The sequence below is a fragment of the Psittacula echo genome (assembly GCF_963264785.1).
Source record: "Psittacula echo genome assembly, chromosome: 4".
NCBI classification, from domain to species: Eukaryota; Metazoa; Chordata; class Aves; order Psittaciformes; family Psittacidae; genus Psittacula; species Psittacula echo.
The window spans coordinates 19,855,816-19,880,112 of record NC_137738.1 but is presented as its reverse complement, the minus strand read 5'-3'; the positions used below and the strand labels follow the sequence as shown (position 1 = coordinate 19,880,112).

The following is a 24,297-nucleotide window of genomic DNA, read 5'->3' as shown; positions in this document are numbered from 1 at the left end:
ATCCAATGAGGAGGACACAGAGGGGTGGGAGAGCAGCTTCCCTCACTGCATCTTTATACAGAGCTGGGACAGGGAAAAGAAAGGTCTGAAACTGGACAAAGTGCCCTCTGCAAGGACACATGCTGCAAGGAAAGTGGCCTCCTGGACCTCACCAAGGGAGTGTCTGGGGCTGGTAAAGGGCCACAGAGGAGCAGGGCTGGGACACTCCAGATGCTTCCTTAGGTCACAGGAGCAGCAGGGCAGCCAAGGATGCAGAAGATATTTAATCTTCTTCAGCTGGGAAATGGGATTTACTTGATTTACACCGGGACAGGCTCTGGGCCTGTGTTATCACCTTGCGAAGGGAATGTCTGAAAGTGCCTATAAAGTAAAAACTGATCGCATTTTCTCCTCTCGTCTCTAGCAATAGGAAACACCCAGTGAGCATCAACTCTGCAGGTAGCCTTGGAGCCCCTGGGGTTTCTGGAGATAGAGCTGAAGCAGGTCATCCCATCACTGCAAAGGATGCAGTCCTACTCCAAGGGGCCACTATTCCCGAAAGCTGCCAGTACATATGAAAGCAAAGAAAGGTCAATAGCAATTACAGAGCCAGACATCAGTTCTGGCCTCCAATGCCTATTGGGGAGCCCATATTTCTTCAAGTAGGTTATACACAAAAGGGAGACACTCTATCAAGGCTAGAATCAGTCTGCAAATCCTAGCATATAACAACACAGCCTTTTCCAATTTCTGTCTTAAATGCAAAAGGAAGCTTGTTTAAATGAGCTCGTGCTCTGATTTCCCAGAACTGGGAGCCAAACAGCTCCAGGACATCCGAGATGGTGACTGTGTCAGAGCAGAGACCTCCAACATGCTCCCTGCATGGACACCTTCAGGGAGCTGCAGGAAATGATAATGATTTTCCAGGTGCCTCTCATATTCACAGGGAAGCAGCATCCCTGCTGGCTGCAAGGGAGCAATTATATTCTGGCTCATTAAGCTGCCATGGTACTCACTGGGATCTTGGATATCAACCCCAGTTTTTAGCCCATTTCCAAAGGCAGAGCTCCTTGTCCACAGGCTCCTCAAATGCCTTTCTGTATCTCCCCTGAACTCCTGTGCATGCAGCTGAAGCGGCCAGGTTGCAAGCAGCAGGTTGCAACCTTTCAAGGAGGAAGTTAAATAAACGCTCTGCATATACAGGGCTTTGGGATCCCCTGGTAAGAAATACAGCAAATATAGATGAATGCTGTTTTCTCTTGGCATGCAACTTAACTCTTGAAGAGCTAGCTGAGAGGAGGAGTGATGAAAGGGGTGAAGAGGGCAGTGCATTACCGTTTTAGGCAACACTGAAGGAGTGAGGCTCCTCCAGCAGCCTTGTTAAGCTGTGGCAGCCTGCCTTTGCAGCAGGAAAAGCTCGCTGGGAGCAAATCAATTCAGTGGAATACAGGCAACCTACTCTAGCATGCCAGGCACCCTAAGGCAAAGCTGGGTTGCAGGCAGCTCCCTTGCTGCGAGCCAGAGCAGATGCTCTGCACTGAAGGGTTGTTAAGCTAGCACAGTGTTCATAATGATGAAGGGCAAGAGGAAGGGACACACAACAGAGAAATGTCAAGTGTCCAGGGGTGTTGCTTTGTTCCCCAATAGCCTCTTATTTTCTTGGTTTCACTGGAAATAACCAGGACTGAAATGCTCATCCTGCTGGATAAGCAAGAAGTGCACTGCCTGTTGAGCTATGGTCAAGCCTGTAAGTATTTGTTTTAAGTCTATTGTTATTTAGCCTTGAGGAAGGGACGAGTTTCCTTCCTTACAAAAGCCAAAGTGCTGGAGGAGAAACCAATCTTCTTGCACTGTTACTGTGTTGTTCTGTGTGGTCACAGCTCAAGAAGGGGTACTCCGTGGTTCCTGCAATGCTGCCTGATTGCTGCAGGTTCTCATCAAATTCACAGGCCTCCAGAAGGCAGAGAGGCTTCTTTCACCAGCGATGAAGTCAGAGCATCCCAGGATGGCAGTGATGCACTGTGCAATTTTTTTCACTTGTTGGGTAAATACAGAAAGAAAATTTGAAGTGAATTTTTTTTTTCCACTTTAAAAGATATGGATGTTGTCATGAAGTTGCTTGATCTGGTATGGATGAAAGGCAAGAAAGGCTCATATTGGAGTGGACTGATGCACAAGGATCAGTGACAAGCTTAAACACAAACCAGCATCCATAGAATAGGGGAAAACTGAGTGAACAGACCTTGCATTAAGAGCTCAGGCAAGAACTGAGAAGGTCAAAACTCCTAAACACCACAGTGCGACACTATGATGCAAGACACATGCAAAGTCTGCTTTCCCACTGTAGTGTGAGGGCTATGAACAGAATATCCTGGTCAATAACCACTGCTGGCTCGTTTTGAAAGGGCTGTCAGAACTGAGGAGCACACTCATAACCTGCTTTCTGGCTCACAGATAGCCCTTCACCCCCCCGTAGCACCGTGACCGGCAGCTGACAACAGGCATCTCTGCAGGTGGTCAGCTGCCCCTGTTGCACCATGCCCATGGCAGCTGCACTTTCATTTTTCTATAGGTATTTACTTTCCACAATGCTTCCTCTGCTGCACAGAGCACCACAGGGCAGCAGTATCCGGGTGGAGAAAGAGAAGCAGGAAGACAGCCTGCCTGAGGTCACACGAGCCAGGAGCAGCAGGCAGAAGCAGCACAAGTCCTGCATCCTGACCCATGCCTCAGTCCTCAGCCCAGGCTTCCTCCCCTGTGAAAAACACCCTCTACTGTACCTTCCAGATCCAGTCACATTTACATTTTTATTTAAATCTACAAAGTGCAACACGTAACACAAGTGATGAAAATAGCCAGCCTTGCTAGATTAGAACACAGCTTTGTTTTCAGCAGGTCTCATCTCACTGCTGAATGACTGCCTCCAAGCTTAGCCATGCAATCACAGACCCAGTGGGACTCCTGTTTGTAGTCTCCACCGTAGCCCATGTTGACAGCTAATTGACCACTCACTTGCTGGATTAACAGTGCAAAGGACACACAAATAACCTGGTATGAAAGACAGTATTTCATGGTTAATTATAATTATTAGGACCATTTCATTAACCAAAATGGCTAACAACAGCAGGCTGTAATTTCTCTCTCTGGAAAGCAAATAAGCACAGGCTGCTATTAGGGTCTTATGAGACCTGTATGACCCCGTCCAGCATCCATTTAAATTCTGATAGGTACCCTTCTGCAGCCATACTGGATGCAGTCTTCCCAAATCTTCTCTAGATAACTAAAGCAATCCAAGCAAACTGTGCCTTCCTCATCCGCCATCTAGTACCATAATCTGGGGGTAATAAAGATGTCACAGGCATCAAAGATACTGCACCCCTGCTTTCACAGCAGTTAGAAAACTGTATAGTTTCAGATCTAGGAGAGACCAGAGCTCTCTACCCAAGCAACTGGGATGCTCTTTTACTGTCCCAAGGCTGTGAAATCATAGCCAAGCAATTCTATTCCTTGCAACAGCACCCACACCCCAAGAATGCACATTAGGCACCAACAGTTTTCCATGTGGAGACAAATAATATTTACAAGCCCAGTCTCATCTGCTTGTTTCTGAGAGATCATATAATTGAGTAGCTAGAGGAGAGGAAAGGAGACGGAGGAAGCTTTTACAGCCTATTTTAGCTAAAATCCAGAATCTCTCTTTCATCTTCTATGCCTTTTGCCTTTGCATTTCAGTCTCCCTGCGTATAAAGAGATAAAATGTGTATTTTTTGCAAAGTGCTTGAAAGCCAAGTCACAAGTATTGTTATTTCAAACAAAAACAAATTTGTTTGCATCCCTTTCCTGTTAGACAAGCAAGCGCAGGGTCTGGAGAAGCAGGGATCAGAGCAGAGAAGGCTTAGTTCTGTGCTAGTTGACTGCTTTCAAAAGAGGAGCAAATGAAATGTATTCACTACCAGCTTTTCTGCTTTTCTCTTCTCTGAACTTTCCAAGCCAATTAGCTCAACCAGTCTTCACCTTGTTTTAATAAAGAGGGATTTACTAAAGTATTTCCTCTTATGCATGATGAGCTATGCTGATTAGTACATGAGACCCCTTGCTGACTTTATGGAGCTTTAAAGAAAGTCCATCCCAGGTGGGAATATCCAGACCTTCTGCCTCACAGATATGCCTCCTCAAAAAAGATCTGCCCCAGACATGCTGAAACACCACTCAGACTCACTGCCCAATTAATTCATGCTAGCAAGACAGTACAAAGACAAGTATTCTCCTGCAGTGTGAAGCCACCTTATTCTCATGTCTCACTTACTTTCAAGTGCCTGGTTTCGAACCAGTACGCTCTCATAATTGAAAGAGATAAGTGGGAAAAGATGGTATGCACAGAAGACACAAACACATTTGTATGTGAAATGAAGGCTGATAATCCTCCCCCCACCCACATACCACCCAATTAACAAAGTTATGCACAAGAGAAATAAAGAGTGCAAAAGAGTGGGATTTCAGAGGTAACACCTTCCATTACTGCTAGACTAATGGCATAACCCAAATCTAGATTTTTATTGTGTGTGTTTGTTTTGGGTTTTGTTTTTGTCATGGACTAACATGAAAATATTGTCTCTAACTCACAGCCAATTTTGCTAGTTATAGGCTGGTGAAGCAGGGTGATGGCTAGGGTGGATCTTGGATTCTCCTGCCCACTCACATACCCTCAAGAGGGGAGCCCTTCCATGAGCAGCCTTGTCAGACCACCAACTCTCTACTCACGTTCTGCCGCTGTCTTTTAGAAGATAATGAGATGTCAGCTCATACCCATGCATCTGTTATTACATGTTTCTGTTTAACAAATTGAGTTGGCAGTGACATGCCTCTCCCAATAGCATATAAATAGTTTAGATCCAAACATCCAGTAACAGTCAGCCAATGATACTCTTTCCCCAAAAGCATCCTACATGCATTAACTTTTGGCAGAGAACCAGTATCTTACTACTCAATAATTCATAGGTGAGCTACTCAGCTGGGTAGTTCTGGGAATAAAGCAACTCATTGCAAGTGCAAACTAAGGAAAAGAAATACATAAAATCAACCCACAAAAAAAGAACCAAATGAAATTCTTCTTCCAAAACAGAGAATACACATTTTTCCTCTTCCTTCAGAGTTTATCACTAGTTTTTCTTACCATCTAACCCAATTTCATTGCTGCAGCTTAAGCCTACTATGAGTACTCTCCATAGGTGTTTTTATGTCCTAGTGATCAACTGTTGAATCCCAGTACCCCTAACATCAAAAAACACTAGGAGAGAATTCTTAGCCCTCTTGTCCTATCCCAAAGTCCTTGACAAGACAATGTTGATGTTTTATATATATGTGTATGTATACTTGTATACGTACCTTTACAAATCCCCTTTCTCTCCTTCTGCTCTTCAGGTGGCAGAAGCATAGGTTTAGTTCCTACTTCAGTTTTGTTTTCTCAGGGCAGAAACACTGTCCTAGAGTTCTAAATGCCAGAGGAATCACATGTGAAAAGCTTGGAAAAGGAAAAATAAAAGAGAAACCTGGATCTACCGCTCTGACTTTCCTCATGTCCTGGCAGAGATAAGCAGGGCACAGGGGCCTATAACGTGGCAGAGATCAAGAGGCATCATCTGCAACCTTGTGAGCAGAAGCAGAGCGGCTTGGCCCATCACAACAGAATGCGTTCCCTATGCTCCCATCCACGGCGTAAAGGGAAAATGGAGGGAAAACAGCCAGTCTGTGATGTTCATTGTCCTAGCATAGGCCCTCCACATTCCTGAGGATTTGGAACAACTGAGAAAGAACTGATCATCTCCCCAGGTTTGGCAGCAAACCCAGAGTTAGCTGGAATACGGTAAAAATTTAAAGCCCAATCTGTCCCATCTAACCTCTGCATTGAGGCACCCAAGTTAGGAATGCCACCTCTCTCCAAAGCCACTGAGACCAACATCTCCAGAGGATGATTCGGATAGTATTTATAGCTGGCATTACCTCCCTCCATGGTGTGCTGCACAGGGAGCCTAAGGCGATCAAGCCCTCACATCTCTGCTAGGCGGATGAATGCAGACCAAAGTGAATGCTTGCGTGACGCCTGCACAAAGTGGTCAGTGCCATCCCCCATATGAACCCCTCTGTGAACTCTCAGTGCCTTGTTTAATGAGTTCATCAGTAAACTGGGTCATAACACTCATCTGAAACTTGGGCAGCACTCCCTGCTATTGGACAGGAGATACCCCATGTGTTTCAGCTGCTGTGTGCCACAACAGAGCTACTGTGGAAAGGAAAACAGACACCAGCCTGTATGTTTTCCATAGCAAATATAGTCATAACTCTTTGGACTCCAGACAGCATCCAATTAGTGGCACTGCTAGGGCTCATGTCCAGAGCATGCAGCTGCCACCTACAAGGAATTGACTGAGTTTCCCCAGGTCTCCTATGGAGGATCTTACCCACAACTAGAGGAGCTACCAGGCAGACGTGACTCCTAACTCCAAGTGGTAATCTAATAGCAACAGGCTCCTGTTCCATCACCAGTTTCCAGAGCAATTCAATCACTTCCATACATTTAGACCCATTTAATAAAAGAACTGAAAGCTAAGAATAAGGGGGATGCAGGAAAAAGAGCTCCTGAGAACTGCAGCCTTGTCAAAATGGAAAAGAGTCCCTGCTTTAGAAGTGCAATGATTTCTGCGGACACAGGTGGTCAGAGTCTTCTGCTCACAGCTGGGCTACAGCATTACCTCACCTTCTGTTTTCAGTTTGAAAGTTACACCGGGAGTACTAGATCATCAGTCCCCCCACAGCAGCTTTCCAAATAGGCAGGCAAAGCAAGAGGCAGCATAGCCAAAAGCATAAATGTTGATTAAAAAGTCAGACCTGCTTTAATGATAGCGTGCTGGGATCAGAGCTGGAAAGTGGAGAGATTCAAGCCAGGAAGAGCCCTGGTAGGGAAAGGAGGGTGTATCCAAAGCAATTAGGATAATCAACTATTAACCAGCATTCCTTAATATGTTTACTTTGAATTTTTTGTTTGTACTAGTAAGTAAAAAGGATGCATGGGGCAAAGCTAGACCAGGGAGAGTTAATACACTGGTTCTCCACTTATCTACAGTGAGGAAGGAGGACAAGCTTCCCCATACAAACCACGGTCTTCTTCAGCTTCTCCTTCAGGCCTATCAGGGACTTTGGACCAAGAAGGAAGAACCTAGCACAGAGCAACAACACTCAGTTTTCTGTCACTTCTCTTTCCACTACCTTGGAGTCCTGCTGCCAATTATTTAATATTGTGCACCGCTAACTGTCATCATTACCCCATTTTTCCATCCTTCACTCTTGATTGAACTTGATTTATCTGAGGAAGATGACGACAATGAAAATGTAACTGTTCAGAACGAGGCTGAAAGGATGCTCAAACTACAAGATTTATGGCAAACATTCAGTCTCATAGATGAAGCAGCTGAGGTCAACAGGTATCAAAGCGATTTTTCCCATAAGAATTAATGTAACAAGGGGGGTGGTGCATACAGGAACTTAAGAAATTCATGCAATTTAAAACCACATGATCAGATATATAGCATAGAGAAAGGAGAGGTAAGAGCATTTTTTTACTGTAAGCATTTTTGCTGTCACTCTCTGGATGGTTACCTCTTCATCATTGTCATCATCAACTTGAGATGAATCATGGTAGATCAAATCAATCATGGGTGAAGGATGGAAAAATGAGGATAGGTTCAGGTGGTCTATCAGATGGAATGGCTGAGGTCTTTCAGAATAGTGACCAGCTCCAAAAAGCTAGCTGCCAAATAGCCACCATTTGTGTGTTCTGAAAGTCCCATCTTCCACCTCCATCCTGCACAGCATTGCCTGCATGCATTTAAAATGTTTGAGTTTCGTAAGTGCATGTGTACAACTCCTCCTCTGTTAACTAATTATGGGAGAAAAAAAAAGTGCTTTATCTGTGTTGTGGTTCAACCTATTTTGGTTTAACACCAGCCAGTAACTGAGTACCACACAGCCGCTCGCTCACTTTCCCCCACTGCCGGTGGGATGGGGAAGAGAGTTACTTAAAGATAAAACTAATGGGTTGAGATAATACAGCTTAATAACTGAAGTAGAATATTATAATAGTAAAATAATAATAATAGTAAAAAATGGAAAGGGACATAATGAGAGAGAGGAATAAACCTCAAGGAATGCAACTGATGCACAATAGAATTGCTCACCCTGAGCCCACCCCTGAGTAACAATCAGCCCTCTGCAGTCACTGTCCCCCAGTTTATACACTGAGCATGATGCTCTGCTGTATGGAATATCCTTTTGGGTAGTTTGGATCAGATGTCCTGTCTCTGCTCCCTCCCAGCTTCTTGTGCCTCTTTTCACTGGAAGAGCATGAGAGACTGGAAAGTCCTTTGTCAGGGTAAGTGCTACTTAGCAACAACTAAAACATTGGTGTGTTATCAGCATTGTTCTTATCCTAAATCCAAAACCACAGCACTGTACCAGCTACTAGGAAGAAAATGAACTCCATCCCAGCTGAAACCAGGAGAATCTGTCATACCAGTAACTGTCAACTTTTCATGAATGTATCTTTGGCGAATTAATGGTTACAGACAATCATCTCCCTACACCTTATTCCCAAAACTGCTAATCACCTACAGAGACAGCAGAGGATTTGGCAGTCCCATTTCTTCAGGCATGGATGATACCACTTGTGTCAGAGAAGGGCATGGACATGAGCTATGAAGGACTCACTCCCCCACTGGAAACCTCACGTCTCCTCTTAACATTGCCACCGTGTTTCCACAGAAGAAGCGGCACAACAGCCTCACTGCTGAAGCAGATGCAGCCCTGCAGCTCTTGTCTTTCCCTGCATTAGGAACAGTGCTGTCAATTCTGACAGCTGCAGGTGGTGCGGGCTCCCAGAAATCACTCTCTGGGTCTCCTCTGCAGCAGAGGACACAGGAAGGGGGGCAATGACAGAACTGGCAATCACTCAAGGACAGCAGCCTGCTCCCACGACCTCCCCATCTGGCTATCAGCTCTGTCCTATCTCTTCTGGACTTGAACCAGAAGAAAGAAATTCATTATCAGTCCCGCTCACTGGATAAATCTGCTCTGACATTCAATCTTACAGGTTGCTTCTGTGGCTGCCCTCAGGCTGGGCCAGCACTACAGGAACCATTTGGAGGAGCAGCATGCCTGTAATGTGGGCACATGTCTATCACATGCCTTTTCCATGTTGACTGAGGAGGACTTAGGCTGCAGCAAAGGCAGTATGTAGGACAAGTGGGAAGTGCACAGGAATCCTGATGCCTGGATTTTGGTCTGATAGATAAATGCTTCAAGCTGGTTTCATAAAATTTCTATTATTCACATTCCTGACTTTTCTGGAACACAAAAAACTAAGGCCATTACCTTCCTTGTTCCCATCCATTGCACCAAGATCTGAAAGTGGATCCTGGCCAGAGTCAGTCTATCAGCAACTATGAGCCCGAGGATCTGCGGCAGCACACACTGTAATGTGGCATATCCTGCTCCTTCCAGCCTCTCCGTGATAGATAACACCACCTCCCAGAATCAGATACCCCAGGTGAAAAGGACATTTTAACGAAGTTTCAGCAATATTTGCTGAGCCATCCCACTGTGGTGAGCAGACAGTAGATATAATTCTGCGTACAGCTCTGGAAAGAATTTGTATAGACTTAAATCTAGGAATATCTGTGGATAAATACGTAGCAAAAGCCAGAGAGGATGGACAAACAGGCTTCTCCGAGTCCTGTTTGTAAGACTGGCTGGAGCTGTGCACCCTGATCTGAATTCAACAGTGCAAAAGTGGCAGAATAACAGACTAGCAGATCATAAAAATGCCACAGAATGTAGTAAAAGATGGGGGAATCTCCATGTAGCCAGGTCTTTGAGGGGAAGTTTGCATCCTGTAAACACCAGAGTAGATAAAATTATTCTGTTCCCTCCTTGCATGTATTGCCTGCGGGAGTACAAACACAAACCAATTGGGTCAATGTAAGCAGCAGAACAAACAGTAATAAACCTTTTCATCCTTCACTGATTCCAGGGGAGAAAAAAAAAAAAATCATGGAGGAGGAATGTGGGATGCAACTTTACAAGTTCAAAAAACAAAGAATGAAGATTAATATAGTTTTTATGGATCCTTGGCAGACAAACTGGGTAGTGTTTGAGAAAGCAACAAGAAAAGTAACTATCTTGTCATAACATCCTCAGGCATTGGAAGGATCCTGGCTAGCTTCCACACAACAGGCTAATTGAAGATGTAATACTATTCAAATGCAGCCCACATTAAGCAGATTAAAATCACATTAACAGAAAGAGTTTAAAAAGAAATTTTAAAAGGGTGCACTGAGATCTCTCTAGTGAGAGAGAAGACTTTCTCCAGGAACACATCTCTAGTAAGATCCCATATGAACCTCTTAAACTGATGCTATTTCACATCTTCGTCAAGGTCAAAGATCCAGCCAGCATATCAGTGATAAAGTCCCTTGTTCAGGCTGTGTAGTCAACATCACACATAACCACCTTTTATGTTTGAATGACCTTACATCCATTTGCAGCTGGGGTGACTAGACCCAGACTTTGAAACAGCACTGGGATGTGGCTTGTGCTTTGCTTCCTTCCCTCCCACACAAAGGCAGCGCTTTCACGTGCAATAACTGACAATCACTATCCTTAAGTGCCTATGTCAGGATAAAATACCAACATCTGTAAGGGACACAAAATATGCAGCAGTAAATAACATACTAGGGAGATACCTCAAGCAGGATAATTTGGTTTGTTTGATGGAATGGGCTTATGGTAATTGCATTCAATTTATCTTTGATAACTGTAGAATAGTTTGGGTTGGATGGGACCTTTAAAGGTCATAATGTAAAGGTCTGAAAACTGTTGAGGAAAGAATTTGTCTTACTAGGAAAAAAAAAACTGTTTCAAGAGGAGCCTGAGTTGACGTAACCCAGTGAACATCAGCTTTCAGCTTAATTCCATAGACCAAAGATGTCTAAATTTTTGGGTGATTAAGCCAAAGCTTACTAAATTCATAGTGAGATGGACATAACCTCTGCATTTGCATTGGTGAGATCATTTTTGAAAAACTTTTTAATACAGGTGACCATGCTACCGGAATGATGCTAAAAAAAAACCAACCTGAGAACAGGACTATAAAAATTAATCGAGGGCTGGAAAACATGCCTTGTGGTGAATGGCTAAAGAGACTTTCCAGATTGCACACTGAAAAAAGGCTAAGAGATTACTTGTTCTGGTGTCTGAGACTACACAAGGAAGAGACTGCTGATAACAAACAGCAACGTAAGAAGACAAAGGCATAAACAGAGCTTGTAGTTAGAAACTGAAGTGAGACAGGCTTAGATTAGGTCATGACAATTGAACCATGAGAGCGAAAAAGCATTGTAACAGGTTACTGAGGCACACACTGAATTCTCTATCACTTCAGTCTGAGTAGATGCTGCACTGAAAATGTACATTTAGACCCACAAAGGTAAATTCACCTTTTTCCTCAGCTCCACTAGTGAAAGACACTAGCTTGGCATATAACTAATTCTGTCTGGACAAACAGCACAAAATCATTAGAAAGAGATTCAAAGAGCCTTTGCTTTCTTGCAATGATCAGGAAGCTGGAGTCCCAGCATTTTGGGTACGTCAATTGGAGTATATAAGCTTCCCCAAATGGTTTAAAAACCAAACCCCCCACAATACCCAACCATTTTTCCTCCTCACTTTAAAACCTGTAGACAGTTTCATTTGCATCTTTTCATTGATACATGTGAGTTAATTCCTAGAAAGCTAATCAGAATGGAAACCTGTCCATTTCCATGCATGAACTTGAATTTTTGCAAGGCCTCATTACAAGCAGCCCAAGAGGAAGAGAAAAATCCCCAAACCACAAACCCTTATTTTGCATGTTGCTCACTTTTCCTCTAACCCAGCCAACCGCCACCATCTTCTCATCCCTTTAGACCCATTACGCTCTTTCCTGCAAATCACCATAGATGTATGGCTGCTCCCTTTCCCTGAAGCCCCAGTTCCTAATTTTGCAGCATACCAGGATGTTGGCTAAAGGGCCTGTATTATGCATAAGCTATGAACTGCTCAGAAAATCCTAGCACACCTAGCACTATTAAGTCCATCTATATTGCATTAAGTTGCTATTAGCTACTGTATTCTAGCTCATGATTAGGACAGTAAAATACCTCTTTGCAAATCAGCACTTGGTAAGGAAAATCCCTATTCAGTGCAAATGTCAGTGTTATTTATCGTCCTCTTGACCTCAATCACAGACACTGTCGGGAATCTCTATTACTTTTGGAATTCCAGCCAATTCCTCACATCAGATGCTTTGGATCATTGAATTATGGAATCAAGTAGCTTGGAAAAGACCTGCAAGATCATCAGGACCAACTGTTACCCCAGGACTGCCAAGTCCACCGCTAAACCATGTCACTAAGGGCCTTGACTGCACGTTTTCGGAACACTTCCAGGGACGGTGACTGCGCCACTTCCCTGGGCAGCCTGTTCCAATGCCTGATGAGCCTTTCGGTGAAGATACTTTTTCTAATATCCAGTCTAAACCTTCCCTGATGCAGCTTGAGGCTGTTTCCTTTTGTCCTATCACTTATTACTTGGGAGAAGAGACCAACCCCACCCTCACTACAATCTCCTTTCAGATAGTTGTAGAGAGAACAGCTTGGCTGAGTTGGGCCCAGAGCTGCAGCATATTTGTGATGGATGAGATTTACAGCACTTGTTCCATCAGATGTGACAGCAGGTCTCAAAAGATCTGCTCTCATGCAAAGGGGAGCCTGGAATGGCCTTCAGTTGCCATTCTTTCTTTAGCCAGCAGGGACTTTTCCCAGATTCTTCTTCACCACAGAAACTGAGCAATTTTCAGTCTCTTCTACATCCTATTCACCCCTTTGCAGCTTGGCAAATAAGCAAACAGTCTCAGAAGTCAGCTTCCTCCCAGTCAACAGTAATGAAAAATTTCGATGGCTTCCTGTGATCACACAAGACCCTAGAAACAAGGACTCCGAAATCATACAAAATGCAACAGGTCTGCATACAACTAGCAAATTTAAGCATGTCTGTCAATTCCTGGGACCATTGATAGTTCTGCAGGTTCATAAAAGAAAACCAACTGTTTTACCTCAAGTCCTGAAGGCCAATTAAATTTGAATCAGAAGCAAAAGCTGAGATAAGGTAGGAGGGTGTGCACACACATGCTTATTTGTTTTTGCAACAGAGAGGCAAAGAGGAATGGAAATTAGGAACTATATGAAGTGAAATAGGGTGAGAGGGGTGCATGCTGGAAATGTGATCTCTGCTCATTGAAAAAACACTGTTTCCTGGCTTCGAAGAAAAACCAGTTTCTTTCCCAGAGCCCAAGCAGAAAAGCATAAACTAGTAACTGAACAGTTGTTTCCCCACAGGAAGCTCCAAAAGGCTCCTATGACCTTCCTAAAAACTTGGCCTCCCAGTATAGTGTCCCAGCACAGAAATGGCAGCAGGAAGATACGCTGGGATGCAGTGAAGCCTGAGCACCTCTGAAATATAATTCACATTAGAATAGTTTCCTGGTAGGGAGTGAACATAATTGGTGCTGTTTCAGAGCCTGGTGTCAGGATGGCCACAGCTAATAACACCCCCCCCAGCAGCCCCAGTATACTCAGTTTCCAAGTAGGGTTTCTGTTCACATCAGGACTCATTCAGGGTTTTCCCTGCACAAGTCCCCTCCCCAAAAGCAGCATCACTCTTCCGTGCATTGCCTCCATGTGCCTGCCACAGCTTTACAGCTGGGCTGGAGGAAATAGCTCTGCTGTAGTGCTAGGGTGCAGGGAGGAGGTGAGGAATAGCATGACAGCCTGCTCCTACACCTTCAAAGATGCTGCCTGATATGGGTTATGGCCCCAAAATCATGGGAGAAAAGCAAAGGCACAGGCATAATGCCATGGCACTGCATAGGTCTCTCTGGGAAAGAAGCCGAGGGGAAAAGAGCCTCTGATCCCCTGGCATGGGTCCTGTGCCAGGTCTGATGCCCTATGATTACCTGCAGGTGTGGACAGCTGTTTTAACTTCTCTATGCCTCAGGCTCTTGTTCAGAGACTGAAAGTTATCATGAGAAAATGAATTGCTATTTTTGCCTTCTTAGTGCCTTCCTGGTTCACCTAGTGAGCTCTGGTCTGTGGCATCCCTCCCCCCCCGGGGTGGGGAGAGCATGTTCATGTCCTGGTCATCAAGAGCCAATATTTGACAGGGACAGGGAATCCCCTCCTTTCCTGTCCTGTGGTGCCAGCCTTAAAATGAGACCTGACAGCAGTTTTCTAACTCCCTCCATCTAACCACCTCCCTTGCCCCATGTCTCCTGTGGGCAGTGTTACCACATATAGCACATGCCTTCCCAAATCCACTTTGGTCAGGTGTCAGCAGCAGCTCTTTCTTTTGCTAGAACATATATACAAACCTTTCCATTCTTTTAGCTCTCCTATCCCCACTCTTTTCTACTGGCTTTTCTCCTTCAAATATACCCATTACATCCAACCCATGCAAACAGGTACCATTATTTCCTCTCCCTAACGCATACCACATTTACTCAGATCTCAGTCCTATCCATCACCTCTGACAGGGAATATCCTGCCATGCCATGTTCCAGGATCCACGGCCCTTTGCCCAGTTCCCACATCCCCTGGACATGTACTGGTGCTGTGCAGACCAAGAGAGAAAGCTTGGCAACAGCTGCCATGCCAAGCTCACCATTTCTGACCTGGCGACTGGAGGTAAGCACATGGTAGAAGTACTCACAGTCCATGTTAGAGAGGACTACATGTTACATCTGCACAAAAAAAAAAGCAGAGGCAGGACAACCTCTCCTTCCAGCCAGGCTGCCTCAATGCAGTCTGGGTATCACCAGCTGTATAGCAGTTCAGAGATCTTTGATGTAGGTGGTTTCACTTAAGGCCTAAATTCAAACAGCAAAACAGGACTCAAAACCAAAGTTGTTTCTTCAGAACAGCAAGATGGGAAGCACTGGGAAAGTGTCTGACAGTAGTTTGGCAGCAGTATGCTCCAGTGGCTTTAAGATAAGGACACACTTGGGCAAGACCCAAATATGCATAGCCTTGCAGAATGCCCAGCACAAAGCATTTGAGAGGATTCTGGAGCTGGTTTATATCCCCACAGATAGATGTATAGCTACGTCGTACAGGGAAAATAGCTGCCATGGCAGCAAAACCTTAAAAGGAGTGTCTGAATTACAACAGTATGAGATGTGGTGCTCAGCCCTGAAACAGTCAGAGTGGGTGAGAAATTGTCCACAGAGACATGACCAAGACTGTGTGCCATCCATTGTGTCTATACAGCTCTTGTGTCTTCTTTCCCGACAAAACTGTGTAGCTTGGATGTCTCTCTCTTTTGATAAAATTAAGTTGCTCTTCCCAGAGAGTCTGGCCAAAAAGCAGGATAATGGCAGCTTACAGAAAGCGTATTTGTTTCTCCCAACAATATCCAAGAAATGGATTAGCTGATTTAAACCAGTTCTCTTCTGAACAAATTCATCTCTCTAGGCAAGCAGCTCTCACACAAGCTTTTCCTCAGCCTAACATTACAACCGCAGAGGTGTTTAGATCTGAGCAAAGAGCTGCACAAAGGCTCAATGGCAGTGCAGGCAGGCTGCAGTCTTACAGAGCAGACCCAGGTCCCCTCTTTAAAGAGGGCTCCCACCTTCCTGACACATGTGTTTGGGTGTCATCCTCTCTTCTTTCACAGTCATTTACTCAGGTCAATAGCGAGGAGGCCTCCTTGTACTTTGCATTCGATGTGCAGTGCCACAGACTGAACATGCTAGCTTTGCAAAACTTGCTCCGGTGAACTCTCCCTGCCAATCTGGGCCTTTTGCTTTATGTCTCAAGTCTCCTGTGTCTCCTGGCCACCACAGCATGCAGATAAGCTCTGTCAGAATGATTTCATTCAAAGAGGAAAACTGCAAAAGTGCTCGGGGCACAAGGGAGACTTCCCAAGAAAATCTTGGTGGGAGGCAGCACACAGGAACCTTCCCCATGAGGCAGCAAGCGGAGAAGAGACCAGGGTCCTGCAGAGCAGGTCCTAACTGCTACGCACTAAGGAGAAAACTTGCAGCCAGCCAAAATCCATACAATTGCTTTAGTGTGTGAAAGTCGTTTTCCTTCGAAGCTCCATGCACCAAACACCAGGTAAAAGCAGCACTGGGACTCCTGGGGCTTTGTTCCACAAACAGAAAGGTGGTCACAAAGAAGAAAAAGGTTTTAGCTAAGTACCCTTATGGTAGCAGGAGAAGACGGCCAAAAAGTCCTTATCAAACAGAGCCATTCTCTTCTCAGCTACATTTGGTACAACCTCATCTTAAGACCCAGTCCAAAAGTGATATAAATGCTGTCACATCCCCTGTCTGCCAGGCCTCAGGACCAAGGGATGGTAACTGTTAAAACAAATCCGAGGCCAACTAAGCCTCTGTGGTAGTTACTGTGCTCTGAACTGCGGCCATCTGGATTTACAGCCATGATGGAGTAAAACTGGTTCCTCCTTCAGCCTGTACTTACACTGACAACTCTAATTAGTTGTTAGCAGCCCAGGCACTGGGAAGTGGAGTGAGCAATCCTAACACCGTATCACCAAAGACAGGGCTACGTGCACAAACACAAGCTCTAAGCAGCTTAATCCCAGACACAATACTGTGGCCAGAAAGCATGTTGACAATCAGGAACAGAACTCTTTCCTAACGGGGGAGCACAAGGGTTCTGTGTATTGATAGAAACACATAAATAATACGTATACTTTCAGCTCAGTCACAGAAACCTCTGTACAACAAATTAGAGGATAAGCAAGAGGATTTTCATCAAAGTGGAACCTAACAACCAGGTCAGGCTTTGTTCAGACTGGCGGCTTGAGGTCATGCCGATGACTACAAATGATTTTTTTCTTTTCACCAATGAAGGTCTCGAGGTTTGCGAACACTGAACTTGCAGAAGGCTCAGTTTTCACATGGCTTTGAATACAGACACACCTTCCCCAGAACATCTGTCCATTCTGAAGACTCTGATGGTCTAAGCCAAACCAGAACATCCCAGAGGTTTGGTTGGTAGGAAAGACCAAGGTTTCCCTCTCTTCGGAGCAGACCTGTACCATATAGAACTGTAATAGTGAAGTATGAATGGAAGGGTAGAAAAGCCTCAGCCACTGCAAGGGCAGAATAACCACCTTCTGCCCCGAGTTAGCTCCTGAACTGTGGTCCTCAGCCTGAAGGAGGGCACCAGGATGGACTTGCTGATGAAAACAATGAAAAAAGTTAAAAGTCACTATTAATAAATATGATCAGAAATGAAACCAGCTAAATCTAAAATTCTTAGCAGATGGCTCCATACTCCAGCTCACATGGCCTAGTAGCAAGACAGATAAGCCAGCTCAGTCACAGATATGGGTCAACTCTGGCCACAAACAGGCTCATTTCTCTTAGACTCCCTTCACATCGGCAGGGAGAGCTGAAGGGAGCTCTCAGGAGCCAAAAGCCCAGTCCTAGCCACTCTGCAGAAACATCTCCATGCCAAAAGCATGTCTCAAGAGCACTTTTAATGGAGCAGTTAATATCAAGGCTTATGTTTCAGAGGGGGCAGGGCACCAGCGAAGAGCACTGACATTGAGCTATGGCTTCAACAGTTGATTGAAACAGTTTAATGCATTTCCATTTCCAGTTGCTTGGATCCAGCAATGCTTCTTACTTATTTACAGTATCTCCCCCTCCTCTCCTCTGTGCTCTCTTGTTTGCCACATAGATAACAGGGGAAATTGATGCTGACTATTTCCTTCCTGATGTACAGCATTGCCGATGGGTTCAGCAGGATTTTAAAGAGAAGTGAGTCAACAGCATGTGACCAGGAATAACATTTGCCAGTGTGTGAGCTTGAATGGGAAAACATATCTGTGCCCATCTGAACATTAGTTTAAGTGACAAGGGCAACAGATGCCCCAGCAGGACATATTCTGGCTGCCTCCCAGGTCAGGGCTGAGCCAGATCTGCTGGTTACCAGTCCTGTATTTAGGACTACGCAATGAAGTCCCGTTAACCATGATAACTGCCACTCCAAAGAGAATGACAGCCTATTTTCCTGATTACACCTAATATTCACTATGCTTTGAAGATAAAGCACAATAATCCATCTGTTGCTTAATGTGGCAAAAATCTACCTAAGGGAAATAAGCATAATCCTTTGGAGACAGATCTCAGATGATTGTGGGCTATTATTCTGGATCCAGAAGGGGACAAATTCACAGGCCATGTTCTTCCAGGGGAGGAGACACCCAGGTTAATTCCTTTTCTAGTCTTTCTTTCTGCCAAGATCTCACCTGCTGTGTGACCCAGAGATGAGAAACAGGATCATCTTTCAGACCTGGCTATCCAAAACAAGGTCAACCCTATGTAAATATCTCCTCTTCCTTTTTTCCTTCTTTCTCTGGGCACTTAGAGACACCAACATTTCTGCCAAAGACAAAAAGGGCACCAGCAAAAGGCTGCTTATCCAGTCATCAGGATTTGGTGAACTAGTTAACATCTCTGTCCTGGGTTCAGCAGCAGCAGTCAGTTTTTCTCCTTCTTAGTAGCTGGTGCAGCGCTGTGGTTTTGACTTTCGGCCTGGGAATAATACTGATAAAGCCGATGTTTTCGGTCGCTGGTCAGAATGTTTACCCTGACCAAGGACTTTGCGAGTCTCATGCTCTGCCAGGGAGGAGGAGAAGCCGGGAGGAAGCAGAAACAGGACACCTGACCCAAACTAGCCAAAGAGGTATTCCATACCACAGCACGTCATGCCCGGGGATGTAACTGGGAGCCACCCGGAAGGGCACGTCCTCTTTTCTGTCGGGCTCTTTTCCGGCGGGCGGTATCGTATTCTCTTCCCTTGTTATTTCTCTTATCATTATTATTATTGGTGGTAGCAGTAGTGATTTGTGTTATACCTGAGTTACTGGACTGTTTTTATCTCAACCCGTGGGAGTTACATTCTTTCGATTCTCCTCCCCATCCCTCTGGGGGGGTGGGGGGGGAAGTAGACTGCGTGGTTCTAATTTACGGCCTGGGCTTAAACCACGACAATCTCTTAACAGAGGTGATAAGTACTCTGCTACCAGGCTTTGGTAGCTATCCAAAGAGGGAGAACCCATTCAGGTGCTTGAGCAAGGGTTTGAGACAGCAAGTAGTGAGTGTTGTGAGGAAGAATAAGCCTATCTATCTGTGGGAAAATACTGGGGTAGATACATCAAGGATCAGCTATAATCAATGCAGGGCTGAGCTGGACCTTCCCTGAGCTGTGCAGTAGGTTCTGACATGCTATTCAGAATTGACAAAGCATTAGAGCTAGCACAACATGATTCCAGCAGGATAATGTACTAGGATTGCAATTTACACCATACTGTTACATGTGGCTTTAACAGAGTAAAATTCGCCATTATATGACAGTCATCTCAAAGGCCAGTTGTAGCAACAGCTAGAGTTTGGGGTCACTACTAATCTTTGAAATCCATGGAAATGCTATTTTGATCAGGCTTTCAGGAGTAATAGAGTAATTTTTTTCCCAATTTGTTATTATGCATTTCCTAAATTTGTACCTAGGTAGCATTGTTTTCACTGATTCACACATATACTCTTTCTTTGTTTCCTCCTTTCATACATATTGGCTCAGATGACACATTGTACTCCAAAACCCAGACTGCTGCACATTTTCAAGCCCACTGTGGGTTTTACAGCCTTATTCTATCTTACCTTCACAGGGTGACCCAGCCCTTATTTTAAACCCACTTCTGCAGAGGATTCATTTTTCCACTGGGATTTTTCTGAGCAAGTACCTGGTCCTGAAAAAAGCCTTGACAACAGCATCAGCAATAGCACTGATATTATTAACAGCAGCACTTTGCTCTTCCATTACTATTTTTGTTTCAAGATTTCAAAGTGCTATGTTTATTATGCCCCACAAATCCTTGAAGAGATGGGTCAGTTTTATTCCTGTTTTGAAGATATGGGAAAATCATGACAAGACACTGCCACTCCAAGTGGTAGCCAGATTCCCAGGAGTTATGACAAGCCCTGTCTCTGACCAGGATACAACATTTCTTCATCCTTAACTACACAGCTATAAGGCTGCAAGGACTTTCATGCACTTATGAATCTTCCAAAACTACAGTTCAGACCAAAATGCCCAGCCTCTCAGAGCTGATGACAGTTACAGCTCACAAGACAAAACGAGAGCAGCTTTTTCCACTTGCAAAATAAAAAAATAATAAAAACCCCAAACACTTTTTTTTTTTCCTGACAGCTGACTTGGTCTTTTTGCCTTTTTATTCTCTTTCCACTACTGCAGTGCACTTGAAAAAGCCTATTTCTGGGCTAGTTTGTTACGATACAGCACTATATGCATCAAGATGAGGGGAGAAAAAGAAAAGAGAAACAGAAACAGGTTCTGACATCTAATCAGATTTGTTGTATTGATTTTGCAACTTCAGAGCAAATCAGAGAAACAACCACATTATCACCCAGAATTTGCTCTTCCCTTGAGTGAGCCAGTTCAAAAGGAGCTCACATCAACACAGGCACACCTGCATGCACTCACACACACGCTCATGCCTGTATGGATGCACACCCCACCGAAGTGGTTCTCTGGGGGGATGCATAGGCTAGGGGAGGAGGGGGAAGTGCTCATCACAGGGGCTGCAGGAGCCACACGATCCCCATTTCCAACAAGATGAGAATTCCAGAGCAAGTCACCAGACTAATGAGCTACCTGTGCTAGAGAGCAGCATTTCAATTAACCACAGTGGCTCCTGCCATGGTACCTACCTCCTAGCTGCGTGAACAAGGAGGAGAGGGATAAAGTGCTGGGACTGTGCTGTTTGCTGAGGTTTTGTTTTGCGTGGGAGAAAAGGTGACAGCCTATAAAGGAGACGAGGGCAGTTCTTGCCCTACTTTCTTGGTCTGCAGTTTGTTTTCCATGCTGATGGAAGGAGCAAATTGACAGCCTGGAAACCAAAGCTGCCTACTCAGGAGCAGAACAGGCAATGCCACCGTAAGGTCTTTCCACAATTTACAGGCAGGAGGAAACAGCTCAGGTTTACAGACACTCAGTACACACCCAGCTCCAACTAAGGGTACATAGAACTGATGGAGAAGAGAAGAGGGTCATTTGGGTGGGCTGCCCCATGGACTATGCCACTGTTACTCTGGCAAGATCACAATAAAGCATTGCTTGGCCTTGAGAACAGCTAAAGAAAGATTATGTTGAGTTGCTCTTTACACAGAAGTTCATCACATCTTTGCCTTCTTTGGGGTCACACCAAAGGCTCCAAGAACAGCTTCTGGCTTGTAGCTACCATCTTTCGTGTGAGGGGAGTCACGTCCTTCCCCCCTAGCTCAAGATTCAGTGATGTGATCCCCCTCCAGACTGGGTGTAACCCTGAATTCATCCCAGGCTCGGCACTGCTGCCCCCTCTTGCAGGGGCAACGCGGGGCAGCGAGGACTGCACAACTTTCAATCACCAGTGCCAAACCAGGAACAGGTCTGGCAGTTCTTTGCTCCAGAGATTTTTGTTGCATCTCCCATCAGTTCTTGGGTGATCAAGAGTCACCCTCCCTGCCATGTCCATACACCTTACCCAGCCTGCTTTCCAAAACAGCTTAAACCAAGATGCATATTTCCAACCTACTTAAGGGAAGCTTCTCCACACATACATATCTGCATGGAAACCTGCACACATTTCACAGTTCTCATCCTGTAATTTAATTCCTGCCATGCCTCTGAATGGACACAGATAATTTTAAAAGGGCATCTCTGAATACTCAAAATGCCTGCAGGATTTTGCACGCCCCCGTTACTGCTGTGCTCTCAGCAGCGCACATCTCCGAGCAGTGTGTCTGGTTGGCTTCAGCCAGGTTATCCACTCTGGTCTCACGTCTCTTCTTCCCGAAGAGCGAGCCTGGGAGGAGTGTGGCAGCATGTCTAATGAGCACTGCTGTGCTGTGCATGGAGGCTCGGCACTCACAGCCCAGAGGCAGTGTGGCTGGGTGCAAATTAACTTGCTTCCTATACATCCCACACCTGCTAAATCCATGCTGCTCAAAGGACTCTGCCAGATCTCAGCAATCAGATTATCCTGATGGGATGCAAGGAGGTATGGAGGGAGGGTTATTCCTACAGTCACAGCTCCTTTCAGACCAAGGCATTTTACCCAGTTGCCTTCCCCCTGTCTGACTCAAAGTCTTGAAGGACAGAGCACAGACCCCTGCATGTCGAAACAAATCAACAGCATGGCAGCTTAGCAGGCACTCACTCACTCACTCACTCACTTACTCACTCACTCACTCAAGGGAGAAACCACTGCAAGGAAAGGATGGAGACAGTCACCCAACAGGGACACCAGAAGCATCCCTACTTCCACATTCACCTTTGTGCACAGGTATTGCTTTCAAGTAGGGCTGGGAGCACCACCCATTGCTGAAATAACTTAATACACCACATGCCAAAAATCAGTTTTCTGTTACAGCTTTATTGCATGGAAGCCCTTGAGAGTATGCAGTTTCTGTTAGAATCTGCCTAGCTCTGCTTTCCAGGAATGTCCAGAAGTGACAGCTGCTGTAACTAAGTTGAAGAAAGGCTTGCAGGGTGGAAATGGTTTAATTAACATTCACTTGGTACCTTTTGAATGCTTGACTTTATAAACTTACCTGTGTACCCTGAAGGTATTTTACCCATGCACAATGCACACAAACACACACCTGGTAAAGCTGCTGTTCTGCACTCATCCCCTGGTAGGGAAATGGAAAGCACTGTACACCAACATACACAACACATCTTCCTTCCACTTCCAACACACTGGCCATACAGTATCCTGTGGAGAACCTTGTGTAGCCAGACCAATTAAACAAACTGTTCGAAGGTCCCTAGACAAGAGAAATGTGTCTGCTCAGCCCAGTAAGAAAGGTCAACTATGCCTAAAAGCAGCACTAAGTGTGTCAGCCCTGTTTAGCCCACAGGCTTTAATATACGCAGGCATTCAGACAAGCACTACTGTATGGTGATACTCACACTGCACGTTGAGCTGCACCATGGCTTCACGGGGTCTGATGTTAAAGCCATTGTACCTGGCTGTCTGGCACTTATAGGTCCCACTCATTTCTCGGCTCACACTCTCCAGGCGTAGCTTCCCATCGTATGTCTCCACCGTCATTGTCCCTGAAGGCATGGGAGTTTCCTTATCTATCCGGGACCAGATGATGGGTGGCTTCGGCTTTCCTCGAACCTCACACTGCAGCTCAGCCCTGGAGCCCTCCCGGACAGTGATGGAGGACTGACCCTTAGGGACACTGATGGTTGGTGGCACTAGAAGGGAGACAAGAAGGGTATCATTTTACACCGAGTTTCCAGGGAGGAAGGAACATTCTTGAGATGCTTGTGTTTGAGTCACACCAAAAGCCCTAACTCCAAAGGTTTCTACTTGACACAGTGCAACCTCTGCCCATTTAAGTCATCCTACAGGCTCTGGAGCTGCAGGGTACCATGGAAAATCCCAGCTTCTCCAAAAATGTATCCCAATACCAATGGCAAGTGCCAGCTGTATTGGGCCATTCCCCCAGCTCCTATCCCTCTGTTTGCAAAATGCTGCCCAGGAGGAGAGCTAGCTCTGAGAAACCCAAAGCCAAAAGCCTCTTTGATCCATTTCTCAATTTTTGGTTGTTAGTGAATTTCTCAAGTGGAACTGCAGTCTTTTGACCAAGAAATTAAAGTCATATCTGCCAAGGTGTCTAGTTTCCTTACCCAGGTCAGACGAAACCCAAAACTTATAGGATTAGTGCTCGTTGATCACATCTCCAGCCTTATCAGACATCCAGGATCCCTGTTTGATCCTGAACTACAGCAAGGAGCCAGCTCAGTTAAGTGTCTCTGCCTACTTTACATTGAGATTCTGAGCACACTGGTTATCTCTGGCTCAAGTGAGTGAGAGTGGGTTCCAGTAAAGATCACTTCTGGAATCTCTCCCAGACTGGAAAGAGCTCACCCAGCAGACATGCTGTTGAACCAGGGCTAGAGTTGGAGGCACAGTAACACTCAGGAAACATCCAACTATCAACTGACAGCAAAGCTTTGCTGATAAACAAAGCCTGAAAGAAACTCAAAGACTCCAGCTAAAAGGTGCTGGTGGGGAGAGGTTTGCTGATCACATGCTCACACCACCAAGAACCCAGGAAGGGAATGT

The 24,297-nt window shown here is 45.2% G+C and overlaps 1 protein-coding gene across 1 annotated transcript in view; it reads right to left on the bottom strand.

Moving 5' to 3' along the window:
- The window catches only part of MDGA1 (MAM domain containing glycosylphosphatidylinositol anchor 1), a gene marked incomplete at both ends in the record, with an annotated part of 145,708 nt that overhangs the window by 54,528 nt on the left and 66,883 nt on the right, over positions 1–24,297 (bottom strand). Inside the window, one exon of the mRNA XM_080616932.1 lies at positions 23,130–23,423. Within this exon, the coding sequence (XP_080473058.1) occupies positions 23,130–23,423 (294 nt within the window). The remainder of the gene's footprint in view (positions 1–23,129; positions 23,424–24,297) is intronic.